We start from the raw sequence: 24,709 nt of genomic DNA, 5'->3' as shown, positions 1-24,709 counted from the left end.
GACTTTTTGTGACAAAGAGAAACTCCTGTAATGATGTAGATTTGAGGCGCACTCTTGTCATAAATTCATCTATTACTGTTCCTACATAATTTCTAATAAAAAACAGTGCTAAAATATCTATTTAGGAGTCTTAGACCTTTCCAACATGATTAAATTAGAATTTAATAGTAATATATTGAAGTAAAGTTAGGCGTCCCGCTAGCGTGACGGTGACAGTTAATTAAACTGTGCATCAGAATCGGGGGGGGGGGGGGGGGGGGGGGGGGGGGAGATTTAAGTGACTTTGACCGTAGCATAGTTGTTGGTGCCAGACGGGTCTGAGTATTTCAGAAACTACTGATCTACTGGGATTTTCACGCACAACCATCTAGTGAGCGGCAGTTCTGTGGGCGAAGATGCCAGAGGTCAGAGGAGTATAATGGCCAGACTAGTTAAAATTCGAACTGATAGAAAAGCAACTGTAACAACAACAACAAAAAACACTCATTACAACCAAGGTCTGCAGAAGAGCATCTCTGAACACATAACACATCGAACATTGAAGCTATTGCAGCAGTAGAAGATCACACCGGGTGCCACTCCTAAAAGATAAGAACAGGAAACTGAGGCTACAATTCGCATGGGCTCACCAAAATTGGGCAATAGAAGATACATTGACAGGGCAAAAACAGTGCACGAATTTGGTCAGAATTTGGTGTAAACATGAAAACATGGATCCACCCTGCTTTGTATCAACGGTTTAGGCTGATGGTGGTGATAAAATGGTGTGGTGATTCAATTTTATTGGAACACTTTGGGCCCCTTAGTACCCATGGAGTATCGTTTAAATGCCACAGGTATCTAAGTACTGTTGCTGACCATGTCCATCCCTTTATGACCACAGTGCACATCTTCTGATGGCGACTTCCTGCAGGATAATGCATCATGTAACAAAGTTCAAATCATCTCTAACTGTATTTTTGAACGTGACAATGAGTTCACTATACTCAAATGGCATCCACAGTCATTAGTTCTCAATCCAATAGAGCACCTTTTGGATGTGCAGCCGAAAAATCTGCAGCAACTGTGCAATGCTATCATGTCAATATAGAGATACTGAGGAATGTTTCCAGCACCTTGTTGAACCTATGCCATGAAAAATTAAAGCAGTTCTGAAGGCAAAAGTGTGTCCAACCCGACACTCGCAAGGTGTGCAATAAAGTGGCCGGTGAGTGTACATTTGAAATAAAGTTTGGTGTAAAACTTTGATTCTCTGATTTGTACTCTACCCCAACCCCCCCCCCCCCCCCCCCTCCCAATCTACTCTCAATACAGTGGGGTTTAATGACCAAAAGTCAATTTATTTGTTGAAATTGCAAATGGGTTAAAGTCAGGTTATTTATTTTTATTCTTTTTATCAATTTAAAGCCTCAGCTACAAAACCAACCATCAGGTACATCAAAACCTCCTTCATATAGTACTTTTACCACCTGTAACATCACTTCACACAATAGAGAACATTACCACTTTTTATCTTTCATAACCTCGAAGACCGCAAGAATTAAGACAACCTAACCGAACAAATCATTGAATGGAAATTTAAAATTGTTGAAGAAAGAAAGATTTAGGCCTCAGACTCAAACATCTTCTTCCTGCCATCCATACCAGCCTTATCTTCGATGTTCTTACGCCAGTCTCCCACTGCATCCTTCTCCTGTAGCAGCAGAAAAAGTTTTTCTTTTTTCATAATTTTTTGCATACATTTTTTTTTTTATATTAGACTACATGTTTGACAACTAACCTTTGCTGTACAAGTCTCCAAAAGAGTGTGAGTTATGCCCACATTTGTATTGCACGTTTCTGTTAAAAGGCTATTAGTGTGTGCTCACCTCCTCCTTGACCTCTTTCTTGACCTGTTTGAGGTTGGCTCTCAGGTCCAGGTCCAGAGACACTTTGTGTTTGGAGCCCAGCAGGGCCTGCAGCATGGCATCAGCAGACATACGCACTTTCTTCAGAACGGGTTTCTTGAATTTACCTTTCAGGTCCTGAACCTTTATCTTCAGATCATCAATCTCAAGTGATCAAGAAAAAAAGTTTAAGTTTTTGAAGTTACAGAAGTTAAATACTTTTTTATAACTAGATACAGAACAATTAAGAAGTACCTCCTTGTTTGACTTGGCCACTTTGGTCTCCATATCGTATCTTTGTTCATCAATGGCATCTATCTGCTGGTGCAACTTCCTACACAGTTCCTTTACACAAAGATACATGCCGATTTTTCCCACAAATTTTCACACATAGCCTATTCATCTGTACATTTGCACATCACACAGCAATACCTACAAATGAATAAGATGGTGTGCTTTTAAGGCCAATTCACACTGCACTGGCATTAGCATTAACCCAATAGGCAGAACCGATTTCACCAAGTACACAATTGAGTTATGTGCACTTGGTGACTGGTTGGTTGATTGGAATGTTCCCATCCCAATCCCAATCAACCAAACAGATTTTACAGCCAGGGTTAGGTGCTTCTACATCAGTGTTATTCACCTATCATATCCCTCTGATTTTAGGGGAAACTTATGGGTAGGGTTAGGATTAATTGTAGGGATTAAATGGTTAAGATTCAATTTTGGACAGGAATGTTGTCCCAGGATCAACCAAATTTGTTGACCCAGGAAAGGGTCTAACTCAATAGGTGCTTTTTCAGTTTTTGCCAAATCAGTGTGTTACTCCTGTTAGCGTCTGTTGCCGTTGGTCGGCGCTTGTTCAAATGCCGCTCGTTGGATTGTGTTAAGTCAGAGAAGTAGCGTACTGTAATCTGGTGATTGTCAGCGTTGGTCGACACCTGTTAGTGCAGTGTGAATGGCCATTTAGCCTGTATAAAGCTGTTCTTGAGCATGGTGTGATTCTATTACAGCTTGCATCTCTCTCTCTCTTTCTCTCTCTGTACCTGTAGATCCTGCATGCTTCCAGGCAGTGAGAGAGTAGGGCAGTTATCTTCCATATATTGCTGTTTTTCTTGCTCCTCCTCAGCTGCCTCTTCCTCCAAAAGCCCATGAGCGATCTGAAGCAACAAGCTCTGGAGCACAAAGACGAGAAGAGGCATAGACAGTAATTACCAAGAGAGTCACTGACAGTTCAAATAGCCCAGATCTCATGAAGAAAGAGATGGCCTTACCTTCAGTTGGTGCTTACGGCTGGTCGTCATCTTTTTCCTATATCAGAAAGCAAATGTTTACAATTTCAGAGAGCACAGAACAGTACATCATTCAGTGACTGCGATACTATGATTATAACCAAGAGATGGAACTCCAAAAAAAGCATTGTGCTTTTGACAATTGTATTATTTAGGCATGTATGCTAGTATATATAACAATAAATACAAAATGAGCTGATTGGAGCTTGGCACTAAACCAATTTTATGAGTTCAGTGATCGAGGACGATGAGTTATATGATCATTTTCACAGCACACAAAGATCATGATGTTTTAACTCAATACATACTCAGACATCTTGCAGGTCTCTTTGTGGCGCTCCCTTTGAAGGTGAAGATGCCTGTGGGTGGCAGGATGGGGTGTTGCAGCCTTCAATCTAATAGAAACAATTTATATTTAGTCACTGGCCCTGCAGGAGGTCTAAATTTGACTTGGGATAATGTGAAAGAGAGACGGCTGATGTACATGGGTGTGTGTCAAAACCCAAAGAAGTGTTTGATGTTTAACGGTTTGAATTTGAGAAGCAGTTGTCTTGTGCTCTTGTTTTAGTGTTCCTTTGTTGGAAGTAGGAGGTCTGCACCCAATTCAGAAGACGAGACAGCTGACAGACAACTTGCTGCCTCTTGAAGAATCTCCTCAGCTTCAACACCTAACAGCTGAAACCCTGCACAACTGTAAAAATACTCTGCTACTCTAAAGAACTATATTAGTTCTTTACTTTTCCTGCCAAAAAAAGATTTTGGATTAGACATGGACTGAGTTGGGACTGTTTTCTAAAATAAGTTGAGGTCTCCATACCCATGTCATCAGGTGTTTGAAGGTAATATGCAATATGTGGTGATACAATCTTAAAATAAAGGTTCCAAAAGGGGGTTTAGAAGAACCATTTTTTAGCTCCGCAAAACCTTTTAGTTATTAAAGGAAACTTTGGCAACACTTTCTATGAAGCACATGCGTATAATGAATTATAGCCGTATTTATAATTAAGTATTACTATTCTATAAATATATTTATAAAGACTCATTAAGATCTACAGTATATTGCATTATAAGAACAGTTATAGTTTAATAGTTTAATTTATATTTACATTTATATTATTTGTATAATTACATAAGTCATGCATTTGCTTTTTCAATGTGCATGCTCATAATCCATTATACACTGATTTATAAATGATCAAATATAAAATTGTTCCAGAGACACTTGTTTGCTGTACCAATTAGTTATCAGTTATGTCTTTAATGGCTAATATTTTTATTAGAGGTCATGAACGGTCATTTTGATTTGTTAAAATCTGTTTCTCCTCAGCCATATGCATATTGCTTTTAGCAGTTTGATATATCACCCCCCCCCCCCATTATTTTAATAGAGTAATTGTTGTTCATTAGTTACATTTCCAAATAAACAACTTATTAACATTATTAACATCTTAACATTTGCTTTAGGAAAACTGCTTCCTATGTTTTCACTTAACTTAAAGCCATCAATGATGTATTTATAACTGTATTATCACTCACAGTAATAATTTACAAGAACACAACACGGCTGATGCGATATATTCACTTATTTGGCAGAAATAAATCTGAATCATTAAAAGTCATTGTAACTATAATATAAGAACATTATAGCAATGCAGGTTGCATCTTTATAAATACATTCATGGAACCATTCGACTGGCTAATTAATACTTATAAATCCGTGTATAATGGATTATGAGCATGCGCATTGAAAAGCCAAATAGCCTACATGACTTATAAGTAATTATAAAAATAACATAAATGTAACTATAACTGTTCTTATAATGCAGAATAGGTCTTAAGGAGTTATGATACTTTTAATTAAGTATGAATGGAGTTATAATTCATGGCTTCATAGAAAGTGTTGCCGAAACTTTTTTCCTTAGTGTGAAGAACATTTTAAAAATCTAAAGAACCCTTTTTTCCCCTGCAAAGAACAGTGTTTTTGTGTAATGGAAAGCTTCCATGAATGTTATGGCAATAAAGACCCTTTATTTGTAAAAGTGTATGCTTTGAATGTATAAATAATGCTGATAAACTAAGACAGGAAATATCTAACTTTCAGTGTGCTTAATGATATAAATCAGAGGTCTACTAAACATTTTTGAGCATTTGACATTACAATGCATTAAAAAGTTAAAAATGACCAACATTGATTACAAAGAACACATCAAAACATATTCATAACCTCTACAATAACAAAAACAGCATAATATAATTTTAGGCAACAGCCAATGTTTTATCTCCAGGACCTTTTTCTTCTAGTACACATATTAAAGCATATTTTTGAGCTTATTTATTTGATTTCTTTGCTGTGTGGCTGCTCAGCATGAGTGAGATGTTCTGAAGGTCTTTGGCATGCTCAAATGTTAGAGTGCAAACCCTTGATATGGACAGAATAATAGAGACTCACCTTACAGTGCGCAGCAGAACCTTTAAATGAAATTAGAGGGAAAGAGTGTAAGCCAGTTGAGTTTATATAGGCTTTCCATACAGCTTCTCCATTCTCTTTAAGGAAGCAAATCTTTCCTTAAGCCAATGGGACTCTGTCCTCCCTTCCCCCACTATAAACAAACAAACACACACACACACACACACACACACACACACACACACACACACACACACACACACACACACACTTTTGAATTTTGGATGTTGACTGGTCTCGACAAGGTGATTTCAGTTTTATCTGTCCATTTGGGGACATTTGGTCCCAACAATTTAGAGTATAACCTGACCTACAAACACACAGCTTTTACTAAATCATGTCCCACCCTGCAACAAGCAGAGAAATACAACACTTTCTGTATGTGTAATAACTGAGAGAAATTAAGAATGAGATTGATCCCTTGCTATCACTTTTGTCTGTGAAATCTTTGCATTTTCTCACCTGTTGTGCTCTCAGCAGTAAAACAGGTGGCAACTCCAACTGTATTACAAGAATATCCCTCAGCACATTCTCCATGGATCACATACTGCATAATAAACCTCACAAGTGCTTTGTAATTGTCATTATAATACACTTTTTTTCAAAACTTGGCATGTCTGTTAGAAAAGATTTTAGAGTCTTCAAATTTTTTACTTACCGTGAAACTTTGCAGAAACGTACATAAACTATTTATAGTTTACTATTAGGCCACTTAGTCTTAAGAAGCCTTTATTATCGGGTCAACATCATAGAGCAATCAGATGAAAACAGACAGGCAATGGCTTTTTTGAGCATTAGTCATTTGCTGCATTCTTATCTAAAAAACTGATGGTTAATACAGTTTTAAGTTGTAGCCTATAGCATACTGAAAAATAGGAACATGATTTAATTGAAAAAAGATAGAATCGTTTTTATACTCAGAAATGCAAATAAATGCTACAGAACACGTTTTAAGGCTAAACAATTCTTGGTGGCTTTAATTTCAAAATTAAGTTTCAAGTAAATTATACTCACTCTTCGTAAAATATCCTTATGTAATTCTTATAACAATATAATTTTAATTGTAATACTAGTCCTTATTATCCTTAATAATACTATAGGCTGTAATTTTTTTATTTTTTAACTTTTTTGCTTAACACTGAAACTTAACACTGACAAAAAACATTTAAAAAATATTTTTAGACTATTCAAATTTTAAAATAATCAATATCCCATCTCTCAGAAAATTCAGTTTAAAAGTTGAATTAAGGGTTTGAAAACATGAATGGTTTTTACAAGTCGGAATCTCATTTGGGTAATTTCGAAATGGCGTGAACAGTAGGCCTAGGTTATTCTGGCAAAAATAATATTGATGGGTCTGTCTGACTGGCATCACATCACATCACATCTAGGCTACATCACCATCTCTCATCATGGGGGTGGAACGGATCCCGACAGCTGGACTGTTTGCCGTCGGATTCTGTTCCCCCATGTTTCTTACAAAATTAGGTTCTTAAATTTACAAAACTGATGTTATATTTGTTGCCGATTAGCCTCACGGGCAGCTTCTGACATAGTAGCTATAGCTACTGTTGTGCTTTGGGTTACCCGAATTCGAATCCTAACTCTTGTACTTTTCCTGATTCCGCCCCCTCTATCTCTCCCACTTCATGGGTGCTTCTCATTTCTTATTTGTGCATCCTCGTTTCCTTTCCTCGCTTCCTTTCCTAGCGCCTCAGCTCCTCCCCCTGTAGGATACGAGGGAAGGACGCAAGGAAAGAAAATGAGGACGGAGGAATCGAATGAAAGCTTTTTTATACATTGGAATACTTGATCACTCGTCACTCCACAGCGTCATCAGCAGCGCTCAAAGGATGTTGTTGAAGTTTGTTTATTCATGAAATTCATAGTGAATAATAATAAAGCAAGATACCCTGTTGAAATATGTGAGATGTGTAGTTTATATAAACTGCAAGGGTAAAGTGTAAATTCAAATTATTGTGATGATGTGAAGGGGGAGGAGAATGTATAGCTACTTAGTTCACGTTTAGTCAATAAAACACTTCCGCATAGGATACACCTGTGTGTGTATACTCGCTCACATCTCCTCTGAAAGCCTCCTCGATCCTCGACTCCTCACGGTGCAATTAGGCCCCGTTCACACTGCAGGCAAAAGTGGCCCAAATCTGATTTTTTTTGGGGTCAAGTGACCAGGTCAGACTTCTTCAGAGGTAGTGTGAACACTCAAATCTAGCCCAGATCTGATTCTTTCAAATCAGATTTAGACCACATACATATGTGGTCCTGAATCAGACCCAGATCTGATTTTTTTCAATGCGGCCGCAGTGTGAACAATCAAGGCGGATTTGATGCGACTTTTACGTCAATCTACGTCGACATTTGTCACAATTATGCGCCGGCGAAGCCCTAGACACAACAGACACAGACAGTAGCCTAACATTAAAAACTTGACTAGATATGGAGAACAGTCAATGAGAGTGAGGTGTTATATCTAAGTAGTATATGGGGAGATACTTCAATTCAAGCTAGAAGGAAAAGGTACATTTTTGTACCAAAGAAGGTACAAACCCTTGTCACTGGGGCGGTACCTTTTACTGGTACAAAACTGTACCTTAATATAAAGGAACAAATTTGTACCATTCCAGTTTGTACCTTAAAGGACATGATTTGTACCATGGGCAACCAAAATGTACCTTTTGTTTTTTAAAACTTGTTGGTAGGCTACGACAATATTGTACCTTTATCAAAGGTACAAATTTGATCTTTTAAGGTACCACCCCAGTGACAAGCCCCTTTGTACCTTAACTGTGTCAAATATGTTCCTTCGAGAACTATTAATGGCTGATTTCCTATTGAATAACATACACATTCAACAAATGAATCCAAAAGGCATCAATTTAATGAGTACTGCAAATACATATCAAATACATATGAACATTTGAATACTTTCGTTCCAGCTTACAGTATAGTATTTCTTTGTGTAAATAAATCAAAAACTTAACAATAAAAACTTCACAAAATTAACAGAATATCACTTCTTTAAAAAGATTTGAAAGAATTCAAAATGCAATTACACTAAAATGTTACAGTACATAAAATATATTTTCTCATCTACAACAAAGCTAGACTTGTTTTTTTCCTCCCATTTCACACAATACCCTTGCATTTATTTAACTTAAATTTGACCTCTAGACTTAAAAATTCACCCTAGAGCTGACAACCTTTCTGCATTTTTACAATTTACACACAAAAAAAAAAAAAAGAATAGCAGTTTTACACGATTCACTTAAAGTTTTTTTTTTAAGAGAATATCATAAGATTAATAAACTCAAATAACTCATTGTACTGATACTTGCCTCAGCTGAGGATGCAGTCAGACTTTCAGATGTGTGATCAGTGAGGCCAGTACTGACAGTTTACCCCATCATCTTCATGTTCTAAAAAACAAAGACACATTTGCTGAGTTTCAACAAAATTCTCTGATAAAATGAATGGCATCTATATATATATCTATATCTATATTTTATCTGTGCACTGTTCGGTGGCGTTGTTCAACAACTGCATACAGTAACGTTATTGTATGTGGACTAATGTACACCACCATGGCACCTCTAGTTAAGCATTCATTTACAATAATTACGATTTAAATGTGTACTTACGACACAGAAACTCAATTGCTTTTAAATATATTTGCAGACGCTAATAGCACTGACTGGATTCGTACCTAATTATGCTATTTACACGCTAATGTCATGTTGAGTTGCTGTAACGTTTAATATGTTTTTTATTTGGTTAGACATTAAACTCACCTTTGAATTTCCTCTTCTAATTCGAGTCCAGCCTCTAAAGTTCTTCTGACGATGAAGAGGGCGAAGCCATGGTTGTAGTGGTGCTCGTGCTCGTCGTAATCTGCTTCCCGCTCCGTTCTATTTGAAAATGCAGTAACGGCTGCAGCGACCTTGGGCAATCAGTTTCATGTTGTTGTGCCTAACTTAATAGCAAAGTTAACAGTTATAGTGGACAATGGAGAACAAACGCCATAGTATTTACACGCGATGACTTAATACTAATCAATATTGCATTATAAAGTGTAACGTTATACAAGTCAAATGGCTAAAAGCATTTGGTGCAAAGCTAATTTAACTCGCTAAATTTACGTTAAGTGGCTGAAACATTTATAGTTTCGACTTGTGAACTAAATATAAACATAAATTATCAGAACTCACCTTTTAATTTTGTCTTCTTCAAGTTTGATATTTAAAATAAAACGCGCAGTCATGTAGCCTGCTGCCCGCTGTCAGTTTGGAAAATTCCTTAACGGCTGAAGCGATTTCGACCAATCAGCGTCTTGTTGCTATGCCAAATACTCAACACAGCAACCAATCACGAATTTAACAGTAGTTTGGCCTATCATTGTACCCTTGATGTGGGAACAATTATGTACCTTAATTTCAATTGTACCTTAAAAGGTACCAAACCTTATCATCAGAGGTCTTTCCAGTACCATTAAAGGTACTATTATTGAAAAGGTACAAAACTGTTCTTCGAGGAACATTATTTGTACCCTCGTGTACCTTTATTTCTGAGAGTGCACTCAATACTTGGTCGGGAATCCTTTTGCAGAAATGACTGCTTCAATGCGGCGTGGCATGGAGGCAATCAGCCTGTGGCACTGCTGATGTGTTATGGAGGCCCAGGATGCTTCGATAGCGGCCTTAAGCTCATCCAGAGTGTTGGGTCTTGCGTCTCTCAACTTTCTCTTCACAATATCCCACAGATTCTCTATGGGGTTCAGGTCAGGAGAGTTGGCAGGCCAATTGAGCACAGCAATACCATAGTCAGTAAACCATTTACCAGTGGTTTTGGCACTGTGAGCAGGTGCCAGGTCGTGCTGAAAAAAGAAATCTTCATCTCCATAAAGCTTTTCAGCAGACGGAAGCATGAAGTGCTCCAAAATCTCCTGATAGCTAGCTGCATTGACCCTGCCCTTGATAAAACACAATGGACCAACACCAGCAGCTGACATGGCACCCCAGACCATCACTGACTGTGGGTACTTGACACTGGACTTCAGGCATTTTGGCATTTCCTTCTCCCCAGTCTTCCTCCAGACTCTGGCACCTTGATTTCCGAATGACATGCAAAATTTGCTTTCACCCGAAAAAAGTACTTTGGACCACTGAGCAACAGTCCAGTGCTGCTTCTCTGTAGCCCAGGTCAGGCGCTTCTGCCGCTGTTTCTGGTTCAAAAGTGGCTTGACCTGGGGAATGCGGCACCTGTAGCCCATTTCCTGCACACGCCTGTGCACGGTGGCTCTGGATGTTTCTACTCCAGACTCAGTCCACTGCTTCCGCAGGTCCCCCAAGGTCTGGAATCGGTCCTTCTCCACAATCTTCCTCAGGGTCCGGTCACCTCTTCTCGTTGTGCAGCGTTTTTTGCCACACTTTTTCCTTCCCACAGACTTCCCACTGAGGTGCCTTGATACAGCACTCTGGGAACAGCCTATTTGTTCAGAAATTTCTTTCTGTGTCTTACCCTCTTGCTTGAGGGTGTCAATGATGGCCTTCTGGACAGCAGTCAGGTCGGCAGTCTTACCCATGATTGCGGTTTTGAGTAATGAAACAGACTGGGAGTTTTTAAAAGCCTCAGGAATCTTTTGCAGGTGTTTAGAGTTAATTAGTTGATTCAGATGATTAGGTTAATAGCTTGTTTAGAGACCCTTTTCATGATATGCAAATTTTTTGAGATAGGAATTTTGGGTTTTCATGAGCTGTATGCCAAAATCATCAGTATTAAAACAATAAAAGACCTGAAATATTTCAGTTGGTGTGCAATGTATCTAAAATATATGAAAGTTTAATTTTTATCATTACATTATGGAAAATAATGAACTTTATCACAATATGCTAATTTTTTGAGAAGGACCTGTATATGAAGTAGACTCGCTCCCTCTGTCAAAATCGAGGGAACGAGTGTCTGTCCATATAAACTTCCCTCGTTCACGAAGTGGAACGCACTTCAAAATGGCGACAGGGATTCCCCCGAGGGGACGTGCTTAGGGAAGTTCGCAAGTGCGTGTCTAAAAGTGGACTGGAACGCAGCAAAAGTCGATAAATGTGAGATGGTGCTCGATGCAGAGCCAAATGGGAGGAGCTAGAGCTCGAGCTCCCCCTTTTCTGGGGCTCCAGCTCCACCTCGCTAAATTTAGTGGGCGGGGTTTCACTACAGCGTCCAATGGGAGAAGCTAGAGCTCTAGCTCACCCTCGCTGGATCTAGTCAAAATCCTTTTACTCGGCCGCCATCTAACAGCAGTAAAATATGATACAAATCGCTGAAAAGGTTTGATTTCTTTACCCCAAAATAAGGTTTGAAACGCGTTTTCCCCCACAGGTTATACTTTAGTACGGATGCGCATGGGTTCTCTCCCTCTCTGCCGTGCACGCGGTACACGGTTTGAAGCACACAGTATGTGCAAGCTCTTGCTCGCTCGCTCTAGATTCTGGGAGATTTGAACTAATTTGCGGGCATCAGGGAGCCGCTATCAATATGCGGGAGACTTGGGATGTCTGATATTTACACAACGCACACATACACTGGATAATCAAATATGCCGCTTTTTCAAACAGTAACGTATTTCCGCTGTTCCGAACCTCAACTGTGCGCATGCGTCAGTGGAACCAGACGATAGGCTTAAATGTTTCCCGGCTTACTGCGCCTGCGCGGCCCCGCCCACTAAATCCAGTGAGGTGAAGCTGGAGCTCCAGCGAGGGGAAGAGCTGGAGCTCCAGCTCCTCCCATTTGGCTCTGCATCGAGTATAAATAGTCTCTGATCGAGTACCACTTGATAAATGTCGCTAGGTGACGTCATATGTCATTAGCATATTCATTACGTCATCGCGTCGTACTTGCGTTCTGTCTGCCTAATGTGTTTTCTCTCTAAATTCATGCTCACATGCTGCATTTTAATATAATATAATATAATTTAATATATAATATAGCCGAATGTCCAATAAAGCTGTTCTTATTACCCATATTAATTTGTCAGACAATAGAACAAGTAGACTAGCTATGATATAACGTTAGTGAATGACTAGATTTTTTTATGTGTGTAAAATTATCTGAATTGAGAGAGTTCGGGAACTGGGTGAAATCTCTGTGATAGTGAGTATTACAAGTAATAAGCACAAGAAAAGAAATGAAATTAAAATGGTCAAACAAAACTAAAAATAAAACAAAAGAGAAGCAGAGAAGCGACAAGTCCGTGAAAAAAAAACTGGCGCGCGCTCAACACATGAATGTGCTGCTGATTCACTGAACAGTTAGAGAGAGTGACGGCAGGGAGAAAGCAAGATCTCGCGCTCACAGGACAGTACTGGCAACATCTGGAGGTTACTGAGGCTTGTCTAAAAAGTCGCTAGATTTGTCGCTAGTCGCTTTTTTTCTAAAATGTCGCTAAAGGGGTCTGAAAAGTCGCTAAAAATAGCGACAAAGGCGCTAAGTTTGCAACACTGTCCACAAATAAGTGGGCTCCACCCACCGTTTCCTCAAGCAATTGAGATAACGGCCGCATTGAGCTGACCAATCGTAGATTTAATTAAATGTGTTTTTTTATACTCAGAATGACAATTTGGAATGTAAAGAACAAAATATTATACAGTAATTTGTTTTATTAGGACCTATACGTAAAGAAGTGGGCTCAAGGTAAACCAAAATGTTCACATTTTATGAATGACTTCACATATATGTACAATTGTACATATTTTGGAACAAACTAAAAACAAAAAAGCAATGAAAACATAATGCTTTGAAAGCACTGGAATTTATGTTAAACAGTTATTTTACTTTATTGTTTATTTCCTGGCAGGTAATATTAATGTAATATTGGAAATATGTAATACCTCTTGTTCTTGTGGCATTGAATAAAAAAAAATAAAAATAAAATAAAAAAGGGTGCAGCCTTCGTCCCGCCGCTGTGACCTGCAAATGGGCCGCCAATGGGACTTCAAATACGGCCTTCGGAGGATGCAGCCTTTGGGACATTTGGGATCCAGCCTAAAGTCAAGCAAACCAGCTTTGCCTTTGTCAGAAATGAATATTGCATACTTGATGTAAGGTGTTGCACAGTTGCAATTTTGCAAATGATTTTTTATAACAGTGTCATCTTGCAAAACACTTTTTTAAGGAGGGGGAAAAACTAATTAAAAAAGACACACCAAGGGTTAAAAAAGGTGTTGGTCACGTACACATTGCAATTCAACTTGTAAGCCAATTCGTAAAGTCCTTAGAGAGTGAAAACGGCATAGGCTTAGTTCACCCAAAATTTAAATGTGTTTGCGAGCGAACTATCCCTTTAAGTGGAAAAATAGTGAAATGTCCCTTCTCTTTAACCATAGGACAGAGGGAGGGCGCATAAGAAAGCTCGTCGTCACGCTGTTTGTATAGGAAGTACTGGAAAGACCTGTCACACTACCTTGACTTTCTCTTGTGACAGTACTAAAAATGTGTAATCCTGCGTTATTTTAGGTCAAGCAAACCATAGATTGTGTTTCACATCCACGGAGTATATCACACGGAAGGAAAAAAACCCGAGTCAGAACCAAGAGGCTGCTGTCGCTAAAATTCAACTATTAGTGCTGAACATTGAAAAGCAATGTTGAAGGAGTATCTGCGTACAAATGCGTGTTCTGCTCTTAGTGTTGTTTTGCACCGTTGCTCTGCAATGGGATCGTGTCAGCTGCCAGAAATCTGTTTACCTCGTTGCTCTTGGGAATGTCTGGAGTTCAGACAGACCTGCAGGAGTTACACTGAACAGCAATGGTGACGAGGTGAGGTGGACCAAACTTCTATTCAATATACGATCATAGACAATGTACATTTAGATTACTGCTAAATCAAACCCCTACACCTATTTAATTCAGTATTCGGATGTGCATTAACTTCATAAAAGTGCAATCAAAGGTATCACTCTCCATTTACCATAATTAAACTCTGCGCTATATGTCCTTTTTTAACTATTGGCAATTTGCTATGAATCCTGCACTGCTGCATTTTTTGTTTTTGTTGCAGTGTGATGTTGTAATGAACCTGTCTGCCAGTCAAAGATGTGAGTTTGTGAAGAATACACCGGACTGCGCTTCAGATGAAGGGTTCATCAAATACCCTTGGGTCACCTTTTGTCTGTTCCCACCTAATTTGCTGCCCCTAGTCATCACACTCTATGTAAGGACATTTAGCTTAGTCACCAAACTTAAGGTGATGATACACAGTGCAACTTTTTGAGCAATGTTGCTGGCAATCTTGCCGAGCGATTGTTGCTTGGGCACTTTCCCATTGAAAATGGGCAATACATTTCTATCTGGATAATTTAGATCGGTCAAGGGCCCTGTGTATCATCACCTTAATTACAGTTTCCGTTGGAACTGTTCACATAACAGAGAATCAAATATTGTGCAAGTTTATTTGTGGAGCGTGACACGTTTTTGTTTACATATCCAACTAAAACGAATCATTATCCATCAGTCTAGATTGTAATTTGATGATATTGGTCAACTTTCCCTCCTTCTCTCTTTTCTTCCTGTCAGGTAATCTGGCTGTCTGTTTTGTTCCTCATTCTCGGGCTGATTGCTTCAGACTTGTGAGTTTTGTATTTGAGAAAATACTTTAAAGGTTATTAATCAGGCTGGTGATCACTGCTGCCCCTGTCCTTAAAGGACTAAATACACACTGAGACATATTTTATGTTCCTCATATTACCAACATCCTTTGCAGCTTGGCACGTTGGTAATAATTGAATTGCAATAATTGAGCCTGTCTGAATTAGGTATAAGTTAAGTGCTGGTTGTGTGTGTGTGTGTGTGTGTGTTTGTAATATTGTAGAGTGAATATGATTTGGCATGTTTATTACATTGCATTCTATGTGTGTTGTGCATTTAATTTGATAATTAGGTCCATCAATTGATACAAATTAGTAATAGATTAAAACTTATAAATAATAATTGTAACACTCTCGAAACAGGTCTATTTATGTGATCTCATGGCAATACCAATCGAGCTGAGTCTTTGGCCATGACCTATGTTTTACTTCCCTATTTACTCATGTGACAGAGACAACTTCTTTCATTTATCTGGATAATTTTGAGTTGAGTCTTTTCTAAAAGTTCTGCTTTTTGAGGGTCATAAAGTCAGTTAATTCATCATTTGGTTGCAAAATTCATTTACAATGATCACAATCTATAAAGTACAGAATATTTAATTAAAATGTGTGTAGCTTATAATGTGTATTTTGATTTATATTATATTATTTTTTTTTTTTTTCAGTTTCTGCCCAAATCTTTCAGCCATTTCCTCCTCACTAAGACTGACTCATAATGTGGCTGTATCCTTTAAATGTTTGAAACCTGACAGAACAGTAATACACAGATCAGCTGATCCTTGTAATTTGCCCTCATGTTGCAGAGGTTGAGGAGGTTAATTACTCCTCCTGTGGACTTCTGCTTTGTCCTTATCAATCACAGCAGTGATAAACTCCTGAGTCCTGGAGTGAAGAGAATATCACAACATGCTAAGCAACTAGTATATCAAACAATAAGTCTGTTTGTAGGTCATATGCCCACAGTGTTAGCCAAGGCTGTGTTATTCTAGGTAGTGTTTGTTTAGAGTCTAATACTGTTTATTCTTGAAGTTTGTGCATGATCGAGAAGAGTCTGTTGTACGGTTTGAGTCATTAAAGTGTGTGCAAAGCATGACTGAGAGGTGTGTGTAGTGGTCAAGCAGTGTGTGACGGAGTGGAATCCAAAGTGATCTGTTTGTGTTTTGGTTTCTGGAAAGGGCCCAAAATGTGTGTGCTGGTGTTGGCATGTTTTTTTTCTCTTCCACATTTTCCGTGACGGAATAGAGCAGGGAGTAACGTTCCTGGCACTTGGAAATGGGGCTCCAGATGTGTTCAGTGCCATGGCTGCTTTCTCTCGCCCTCAGACTGCTGGTCTTGCTATTGGAGCACTTTTTGGTGAGATCAGCACTTTTACACATACACACACCCCACACACACACACACACACACACACACACACACACACACACACACACACACACACACACACACACACACACACACACACACACACACACACACACACACACACACACACACACACACACACACACACACAGACACATCTCCCTCTATTAGTTAGGACACTGCATAGACTTCCATTGATTTTATATTGTGTTCAATATATTATCACCTAACCCAACCCCTACCCCTAAACACAACCCTCACAGAAACATGTAAAAAAAAACTAGATTTAAATAAAAACATGTTTGGCCAATTTATAACCCTTTTTAACTTGTGAGGACTAGTAAAATGTCCTCACTAGTCAGTTGTGATAGTATTTCACTATACAAGTGAGGACATTTGGCCCTCACAAATATAGTTCTATTGGCTGCTGCAGAAATTACACACTTCACATTTAAGTCTTGTGAACAAATTCATTAACCATAAAAAACATGAAGTGCTCTGTAGTATTTTTATATCTATGGTGCTTTTCAGTATATAGTATTCAGTATGTGTTCATTTATTTAATGTTGATTCGTTGACATGTTCATTAACAATGAATATAGACCATTTGTTGTACTACATGAATTGGGATTTTTTCCCCTACTTTATTATGACATACTGTTTTCCTTATCTGATTTTTTTTTTAGGGGCAGGAATTTTTGTTACAACAGTGGTAGCTGGGAGCATTGCTCTGATTAAACCTTTCACTGTGGCATCCCGTCCATTCCTTCGTGATGTCATTTTCTACATGGCGGCTGTGTTTTGGACCTTCAATATCCTATACAAAGGCCACATTTCCATGGGAGAAGCCGTGGGTCTGATAACCGTTATTCATTTACCCAAAATTTTCACATTCATATAGTAGAATATATGGATACCAGTTCAAAGATTAATATTTCAGTTTGTTTGGAAGATAAACATGACTACGAGTCTAACATATTTATCTCCTGCGGCATTTTTTTTCCTCTTATCCGCAGGTTATCTGGGGTTGTATATTGCATATGTTTTGACTGTGATTGTGAGTGCATATGTTTACAATCGTCAGAAGCATCAGCTAAATGAACCGGCACAGAGCTCAGGAAGAGAACACGGTGAGGAGACTGCAGTTTTTGTCAGCACTGAGCACTATTATTCCAAAAACACACATCACACACATTTTACCCTCTCAAAGTCTCATTACAATTTCTGAATTAGGAGCGATTATTTTCTGTTTTTAAGTTAAAAATGTTAAAATGTGTAAAGTCATGTAACTATTGGTTTTTGGTTTTCAAAATATGAAAACTAAGCTGTGTGAAATTTTGAATATTAATTTTATTTTGCACTATTTACACAGTCATATATACTGCTCACAACAATGGAAACGCAAAACTCTGTCAGGACTTTATCTAAATAAAGTATTATTGTACTTTATGAAATAAAAAGCGTGTTGTTTGACTAATAGCAGTGTTAGTTAGATCAATGAGCAGAGATTAATGAGTGCTGTTCTTGACTTGTAGGAGAGATTCTCCCACCTGAATCATATAGAGAAACTCAGAGTGGCAGCATACAAGCACATGGTGGGTCACTTCCTCAACTTAAAACAATGTTGGCTAACTTAATAGCTGGAGTTTCCGTGGGTCGGCTTTGTGTGTGGTTGTTTTAAACTCCACAGACTTTCATAAGTATGGGAGTTTTGCAAGTGTGTGTTCCCATCTGCAAGTTTCTTTCATAATTTAGTGTGCGTGTGTGTGAAATTCTTACATGTATGTTTCAGATGGAGTAGAGTATGAGCCTTTGCTGCCTTACAATCATTCTACTGCTCAGATCTTCCTGAATGCTATTAACCCAGTGGACAGCCGGACCTGGAGGAGACTGCACTGGAGTGCCAGAGTCCTCAAAGTTATCAAGGTGAAAATGTGAATGTTTCATAATCACTTCCTGTTTCTAAATGAGTGGATGTTCCTCTAGTAACCTCTTTTTTAAAATAAACTTGTGTAATTATCCAATTGGCGGATGGTGGGAACTTTATATAAATGCATCTGCTTTTTAAAGTCACTATAAAATCAAAATGTTGATTATTTTTTTTTCATAGAATATTGCAATATTTATTACAAATGATTTATCCTTTCACATTATTTTTTTTTAATACATGTTCCTTGTAATCTTTAATAATAATAATTAAAAAAAAACACGACCGATGGCCAAAATGCACAAGTCCCGCCCTACATTTTTTCTTGTTCAAGAAGCCGTTTCACTCTTCTTTTCATGTCGACTTTAAGGTGAAGTTACTTTTTTCCTGTCTGTCGGACTGTTAGGTGCCTGTAGAAGTGCTGTTATTGTTGACCGTTCCTGTGGTGGACACAGATAAGGAAGATCACAACTGGAAACGGCCTCTTAACTGTCTGCAGATAATCACTGGGCCTCTGGTGTGTGTGCTCACATTCCAGTCTGGAAAGTGTAAGTTGGCTTGTTTTTCTTTTTAACTATAAGCACAAAACTGTTTAACAGCAGTTATGTGCACGGTACTGTTATGTCACCCCTATCATTGTTGCTTTATTACTCCTGTTGCAGTCATCAGAACAGTCAGAGGAACTGAAATTCCTCCTGTATGCAAAAAGATAAATGCTGTTAATGCAGATGCTGTGTAATCACTTCACATTCTGTAAAGTGCAAGTGATTAAAACAGACATTCATTCTTTTTCATTCAAGATGGCTTATACCTCATTGAAGGAGAATTTCCTGTCTGGGTGCTTACAGTCTGCATTGGAGTCTTCCTCTCAGCCATAGTCTTCTTCACTACCACAAATAATCATCCTCCTAGATATCACTTTGTATGAATCTTACGTTCTGTCTGCTTTTTATTTTGGTTGAAATATGCTGCCAATATAAAGCTTCATAGCTCATATGCATATTTGCAGTAATGTACACTACTGTTCAAAGGTTTGGGGTCGATTATTATTCGATTTTTTTTAACTTAACAAATAGGATTCATTTATTTGATAAAAATAATTTAAATAAAATAAATAATTTAAATAAATAATAATTAATTAATGTATTTAAAACGATATTTCCTGTAAAGGCAAAGCTGAATTTTGTGTGTGTGTAGCTCTATTCATTGCTAGGTTTTGTGGTCAGTGCTCTGTGGATCAGCACAGTGGCGTCTGAAATTGTCAGTGTGCTGCATCTGCTGGGGATTGTTCTCAGACTCAGCAACACTGTACTGGGACTCACCTTGTTAGCCTGGGGCAACAGCATCGGAGGTACATACCCACTCACAACATAAAAAATACACACATAGCACATTATCGTCCCATTATTTTATTATTTTTGCTCATAGCCAGTTCTAGGACCTGAAGTGAAAGTAAAAGAGATTTGCAACTACTAGATAGTATTGTTTAAATCAGGGTTCCTCAAACTCGGTCCTGGAGGGCCACTGTCCTGCAGAGTTTAGGTCCAGTCCAACCCTGATCAAACCCACCTGAGCAAGCTAATCAAGGTCTTCAGGATCACTAGAAACTCACTGGTAGGTGTGTTTGATCAGGGTTGGAGCTAACTCTGCAGGACAGTGGCCCTCCAGGACCGAGTTTGAGGAACCCTGGTTTAAATATTCTGTTGGCACTGTTAAAGGTTAAGTTCGGCGTTTTACAAGTAAAGCCCTGTTTTAAGATCGTTTCTGATGAAATCGAACGGTTAAGATTAAAATTTGGACACATGGTGCTGTCCCGAGAATTTTAGGTTTTTATGTTAGCACCCCCCCCCTATACAATGGTTTCATAGGTGCATTGGAACAATCATTCATATAAACGCAATAAACTTTGGTTTACAAAGACGTGAACTCACCGAGGGGTCTGGGGTGTGCACTGATATGCTCACGCAAAAATCGCTGCAAAAGAAGCTTTCCAACAGGTTTTATCGTAGTTTTTGGAAGAATGTCTGGTTGTGAGGCGTTGGGAAAATAGGTCCACAGTTTTACAACGAATGGTAAAACACCTTGTAACAAAGTTCAGTCAGTGTGGGTGAAGGAAGAAGAAGACAGGGTCGGCGAACTTGGGACTCGCACTTTGTTCAGAAAAAATAACAGAACAAAAGAAAGGTGCGCTCGTGCGCCTTCACCGTAGATATCACTGCAGCATATAAAAAAAACACTCTGCCCGCTGTACCAGCTCTCACTGTATGTCTCCAGCTCTCAAGGTTCAGTCCAGCGATCACTCTTTCCGTTACTCAATAGCTCAGTTGGTTCCGTCGACCACTCTTTCCTCTCCGTGTCTAAAACTGCTGGTAACGGGTCCCGTGCGAGTCCCAAGCCACTCTCTCCTATAGTCCACACAGAACTGGACCGAGCCGTCGATTTTAGGAACCAAAACTATCGGGCTCGCCCAGTCACTGCTGGACTCTTCTATTACCCCCATATCTAGCATAGCCTCTAATTCGTCCTGAACTACCTTTTTTTTGTGTTCAGGTAAAAGATACGGGCGGCAGCGCACCACCACACCCGTTTCCGTCTCAATGTGGTGCTGAATGAGGTCCGTTCAACCAGGCAGGGGCGAGAACACATCAGCAAATTCAGCTTGTAAATTTTTCAAGTCAGTGAGCTGGGAGGGTGAGGTAATCTCCACCAAGGGCCAGCGCGAGAGATTGTGGGTTTTGTGTTCGCCTCTGGCCCGAGATCCTCCTCTCCACTCACTACCGTCGCCAGCATCACTGACTCTGCCTCAACCCACTTTTTAAGGAGGTTGAGGTGATAAATTTGATGTGCTCCGCCCCTGTCCGTTCGAACTACTTCATAATTGAGATTGCTAACTCGCCATTTTGCGAGTAATTTAGAGCTAGAAGTAGGGAGTAATACAAGCACTTTATCTCCCGGTGCAAATTGACGAAGTCTAGCCCCCCTGTTGTACAGCTGACTCTGTTTGTCCTGGGCCTGTAACAAATTGTCCATTGATAGCCGCCCCAAAGTGTGGAGTTTTGTTCTCAGGTCCAAGACATACTGAATTTCGTTTTTACTAGCGGACGGTCCGTCCCCCCAAGTCTCTCTAAGGACGTCTAACACCCCGCGGGGCTGACGCCCATAGAGAAGCTCGAAGGGGGATAACCCCGTGGAGGCTTGGGGAACCTCGCGTACAGCGAACAAGAGGGGTTCTAGCCACTTATCCCAATTTTTGGTGTCTTCTTGAACGAACTTTCGAATCATGGACTTCAAAGTGCGATTAAACCGTTCCACTAGTCCGTCTGTCTGTGGGTGGTAGACGCTAGTGCAAATCGATTTAACGCCCAATAATTCATAAAGTTCGCGAATAGTTCGTGACATAAACGCCGTGCCCTGATCGGTGAGAATCTCTTTAGGGATTCCCACTCGGGAGATTAACGAAAAGAGCGCGCTTGCAACACTTTTGGCAGAAATGTTACGAAGCGGGACTGCTTCAGGGTACGGCGTTGCGTAATCCACCAGGACTAACGCAAAGCGGTGCCCACGTGCTGACCGTTCTAATGGCCCGATGAGGTTCATACCAATTCGTTTGAAGGGGACCTGCATTAATGGGAGGGGGCACAATGGTGCTTTTGGATTGGCCGGTGGGTTCACCAACTGACATTCCCGACAAGACGCGCACCACCTGCGCATGTTCTCGTGAATGCCCGGCCAAAAGAATCGGGCCATGAGCCGGTTTAGTGTTGCTGTTTGACCTAAATGCCCGGCCATTGGATTACAGTGAGCCGCCTGAAAAAGCATTTCCCGGCGGCTCTTCGGAACTAACAACTCTTCTCTAACAACTCTTCTTCTATCTTCTTTTGACTGGTTGTCTTGGGTCACCCGATACAACTTATCCTTCAAAATAGCAAAGTAGGGATAAGAGAGCGGTTGGTCCGGGTGGAGTACCTGGCCGTCGATGGAACGGACCTGATCAAATGCACGTTTTAATGTCTCATCCTGGGATTGCTCCAGGGGAAAATCATCGCGCTCGGTGAGGATAGTTCTTTCCAGAGCACTCCGTTCCCCTGCAGCAGAACCAAGAGGTCCCGGCTCAGCATCTCCCACCTGAACAACCGCTGTCTTTCCCTTGCTTTTCTTTCCCCAAGAGGCATCCGGGCATAAAGACCCCAATAATTTCCCAAAAGCAGGCCAATTCGTACCCAGAATTAGCGGATGCCGGAGGTGCGGGTTAACTGCCACCTCTACGCTATGCTTTTGTCCCATAAATTGAATTACCACCGGCATTATAGGATAACTCACCACCACCCCATGCACACACCGTACCTTAACCATGCGGCTGTAATCCAATGCCCCCGGTTGAATCAGGCTTTGATGAATGGAGGTTTGGTTGCAGCCTGAATCCACCAAAGCCTGATAAGTACCCCCCTTGATACTCACTGGTATCTGGTACAGGCCAGCTTGATCGGGGGCAGCCTGTGGCGCGTCGGGGACCCGGATCAGTGTCCCTACCTCCATCACCGGACACCGGTCTATAAAGTGTCCTGGGTCCCCGCAGCGCCAACATGTCGGCCCAGGCCTCCCCGCCGTCCCAGTGGCGGGAAGTGAGTCAAGGGACTGGCGTGGAGAGCGCAAAGCTGCAGGAAGCGGGGCGGAGTGGTCAGCCGCTGGGGGTCCCCTGGGTGGGCCCCTGGATGCCGGGACGGGCTCCGCCGGCGGCCCCGTTCTCCACCTCAGCGCCGGCCGGGGCATCAGCCCCCCATGAGACCTGGGAAGGGGAACAGGTTTGGGGAGAGTGGGGGGCGAAAGAGAGAGAGAGGGAGAGAGAGAGACAGAGGGGAGGGGCTCGCCGACCCCTGGGCACGCCACCATGTGATCCTCCGCCAGGTGGATGAAACCATTGTATAGGTGGGTGTGGGGGGGGGGTCACGAGAACCTAAAATTCTCGTGACAGCAGCATGTGTCCAAATTTTAATCTTAACCGTTCGATTTCATCAGAAACGATCTTAAAACAGGGCTTTACTTGTAAAACGCCGAACTTACCCTTTAAGTACTAGTGGCAATTTATGTGTTAGTTTAAATAAAAACTAAAAACAGATAGCTTTTAATACTTTAAAGGTATGATCACCAGTAGGAGATTATATACTCTGTTATGTAATTACATCTGTTAGACCAGATATAATATTTTTGTGTTTTCACAGATTGCTTTGCAGACATTACTATAGCCCGTCAGGGATACCCACGGATGGCCATCTCAGCCTGCTTTGGCGGCATTATCTTTAGTATCCTTTAGCGTTTACAGTCTTTTAAAAGTTTTCCTTTTTGAGTATGTGCTTTTACTATATCAATAGTTGACAGTATTGTTAATATCCTGATATATTTTACCCTAAAACATCACCACAGAGTGCGTTTTGTATGCCTTTAACGTTGCATAAAGATATGCTGTTTGGTGTAGGTCTGGGCTCCCTGCTGCAAATGTTTCAGAATAATAACGTTGTGACGGTATGTCTCACACTCTACACAATGCCTCAGCTTTCTGCATATACATGTAACTGGATGCTGTCTTCTGTACAATTTTCTGGTGTTTACTTGAGAATATGTTGCAAGCTTTTAGTCAACTGAATATTAGTTTAAATGAGTGCTGGAGTCTGATCTGTGTGCTGTGTTCTGTTGTATGGTCAGCTGGAACCAGAGGGGGTGCTGTGCTGGGTTCTCTCAGGAGCTCTGGGTCTGTCTCTGGTCTTCTCCTTCATACTGGTTCCTCTTCAGTGTTTCCACCTGAACCGAGTCTATGGCATTTTTCTACTGATTTTCTACGTTGTCTTCCTCATCGTCGCCCTCCTCACCGAATTTAGAATTATCCAATTCTGACATCTGCAGAAACACTAACCGGGTGGATGCAAAGATCTTTAGACTCTCATAGAAATATATAAGAACATACATATGTTTGTAAATGCACATGTGTTTGAAGATCATGAGCCAGTAATTACTGTACAGTTAAATTGTTTTCAATCAACTGTAATCTTGAATCATGAGATTATGTATTTTATTAAACGGAACATTTGCAAATATGATGTGAATTTGTCTGTTTTTCTTAAA

At 40.2% G+C, this 24,709-nt stretch overlaps 2 protein-coding genes and 2 long non-coding RNA genes across 4 annotated transcripts; 1 reads left to right on the top strand and 3 right to left on the bottom strand.

Moving 5' to 3' along the window:
• Positions 1 to 1,519: 1,519 nt before the first annotated feature.
• Positions 1,520 to 3,060, bottom strand: tnni2b.1 (troponin I type 2b (skeletal, fast), tandem duplicate 1). The gene is made up of 4 exons (XM_077227302.1): positions 2,936 to 3,060; positions 2,142 to 2,231; positions 1,869 to 2,051; positions 1,520 to 1,693 (listed from the first exon to the last, which is right to left on the bottom strand). Exons 1-4 carry the CDS (start codon positions 2,987 to 2,989, stop codon positions 1,604 to 1,606), a joined length of 417 nt encoding a protein of 138 aa, XP_077083417.1. The 5' UTR covers positions 2,990 to 3,060; the 3' UTR covers positions 1,520 to 1,603.
• A 428-nt stretch (positions 3,061 to 3,488) lies between these two features.
• Positions 3,489 to 4,085, bottom strand: LOC143736621 (uncharacterized). The gene is made up of 2 exons (XR_013203510.1): positions 3,666 to 4,085; positions 3,489 to 3,576 (listed from the first exon to the last, which is right to left on the bottom strand). It is a non-coding gene; the product is annotated as an uncharacterized LOC143736621 (long non-coding RNA).
• A 4,877-nt stretch (positions 4,086 to 8,962) lies between these two features.
• Positions 8,963 to 10,068, bottom strand: LOC143736619 (uncharacterized). The gene is made up of 3 exons (XR_013203509.1): positions 9,875 to 10,068; positions 9,458 to 9,635; positions 8,963 to 9,085 (listed from the first exon to the last, which is right to left on the bottom strand). It is a non-coding gene; the product is annotated as an uncharacterized LOC143736619 (long non-coding RNA).
• A 3,969-nt stretch (positions 10,069 to 14,037) lies between these two features.
• slc8b1 (solute carrier family 8 member B1) lies at positions 14,038 to 24,681 on the top strand. The gene is made up of 15 exons (XM_077229046.1): positions 14,038 to 14,473; positions 14,715 to 14,867; positions 15,230 to 15,282; positions 15,966 to 16,023; positions 16,548 to 16,653; positions 17,352 to 17,519; positions 17,682 to 17,795; positions 18,201 to 18,260; positions 18,458 to 18,591; positions 18,999 to 19,140; positions 19,393 to 19,514; positions 19,790 to 19,943; positions 23,812 to 23,892; positions 24,048 to 24,112; positions 24,293 to 24,681. The coding sequence occupies exons 1-15, from the start codon at positions 14,324 to 14,326 to the stop codon at positions 24,479 to 24,481; spliced, it is 1,749 nt and encodes a 582-aa protein (XP_077085161.1). The 5' UTR covers positions 14,038 to 14,323; the 3' UTR covers positions 24,482 to 24,681.
• Positions 24,682 to 24,709: the final 28 nt, after the last annotated feature.

This window comes from Siphateles boraxobius, unplaced genomic scaffold, assembly GCF_051911475.1.
Source record: "Siphateles boraxobius isolate OS27281-9 unplaced genomic scaffold, OSU_SipBor_1 130, whole genome shotgun sequence".
In the NCBI taxonomy this organism is placed as follows: Eukaryota; Metazoa; Chordata; class Actinopteri; order Cypriniformes; family Leuciscidae; genus Siphateles; species Siphateles boraxobius.
The sequence above is the reverse complement of the archived record's forward strand: the minus strand, read 5'-3'. Positions and strand labels throughout refer to the sequence as shown.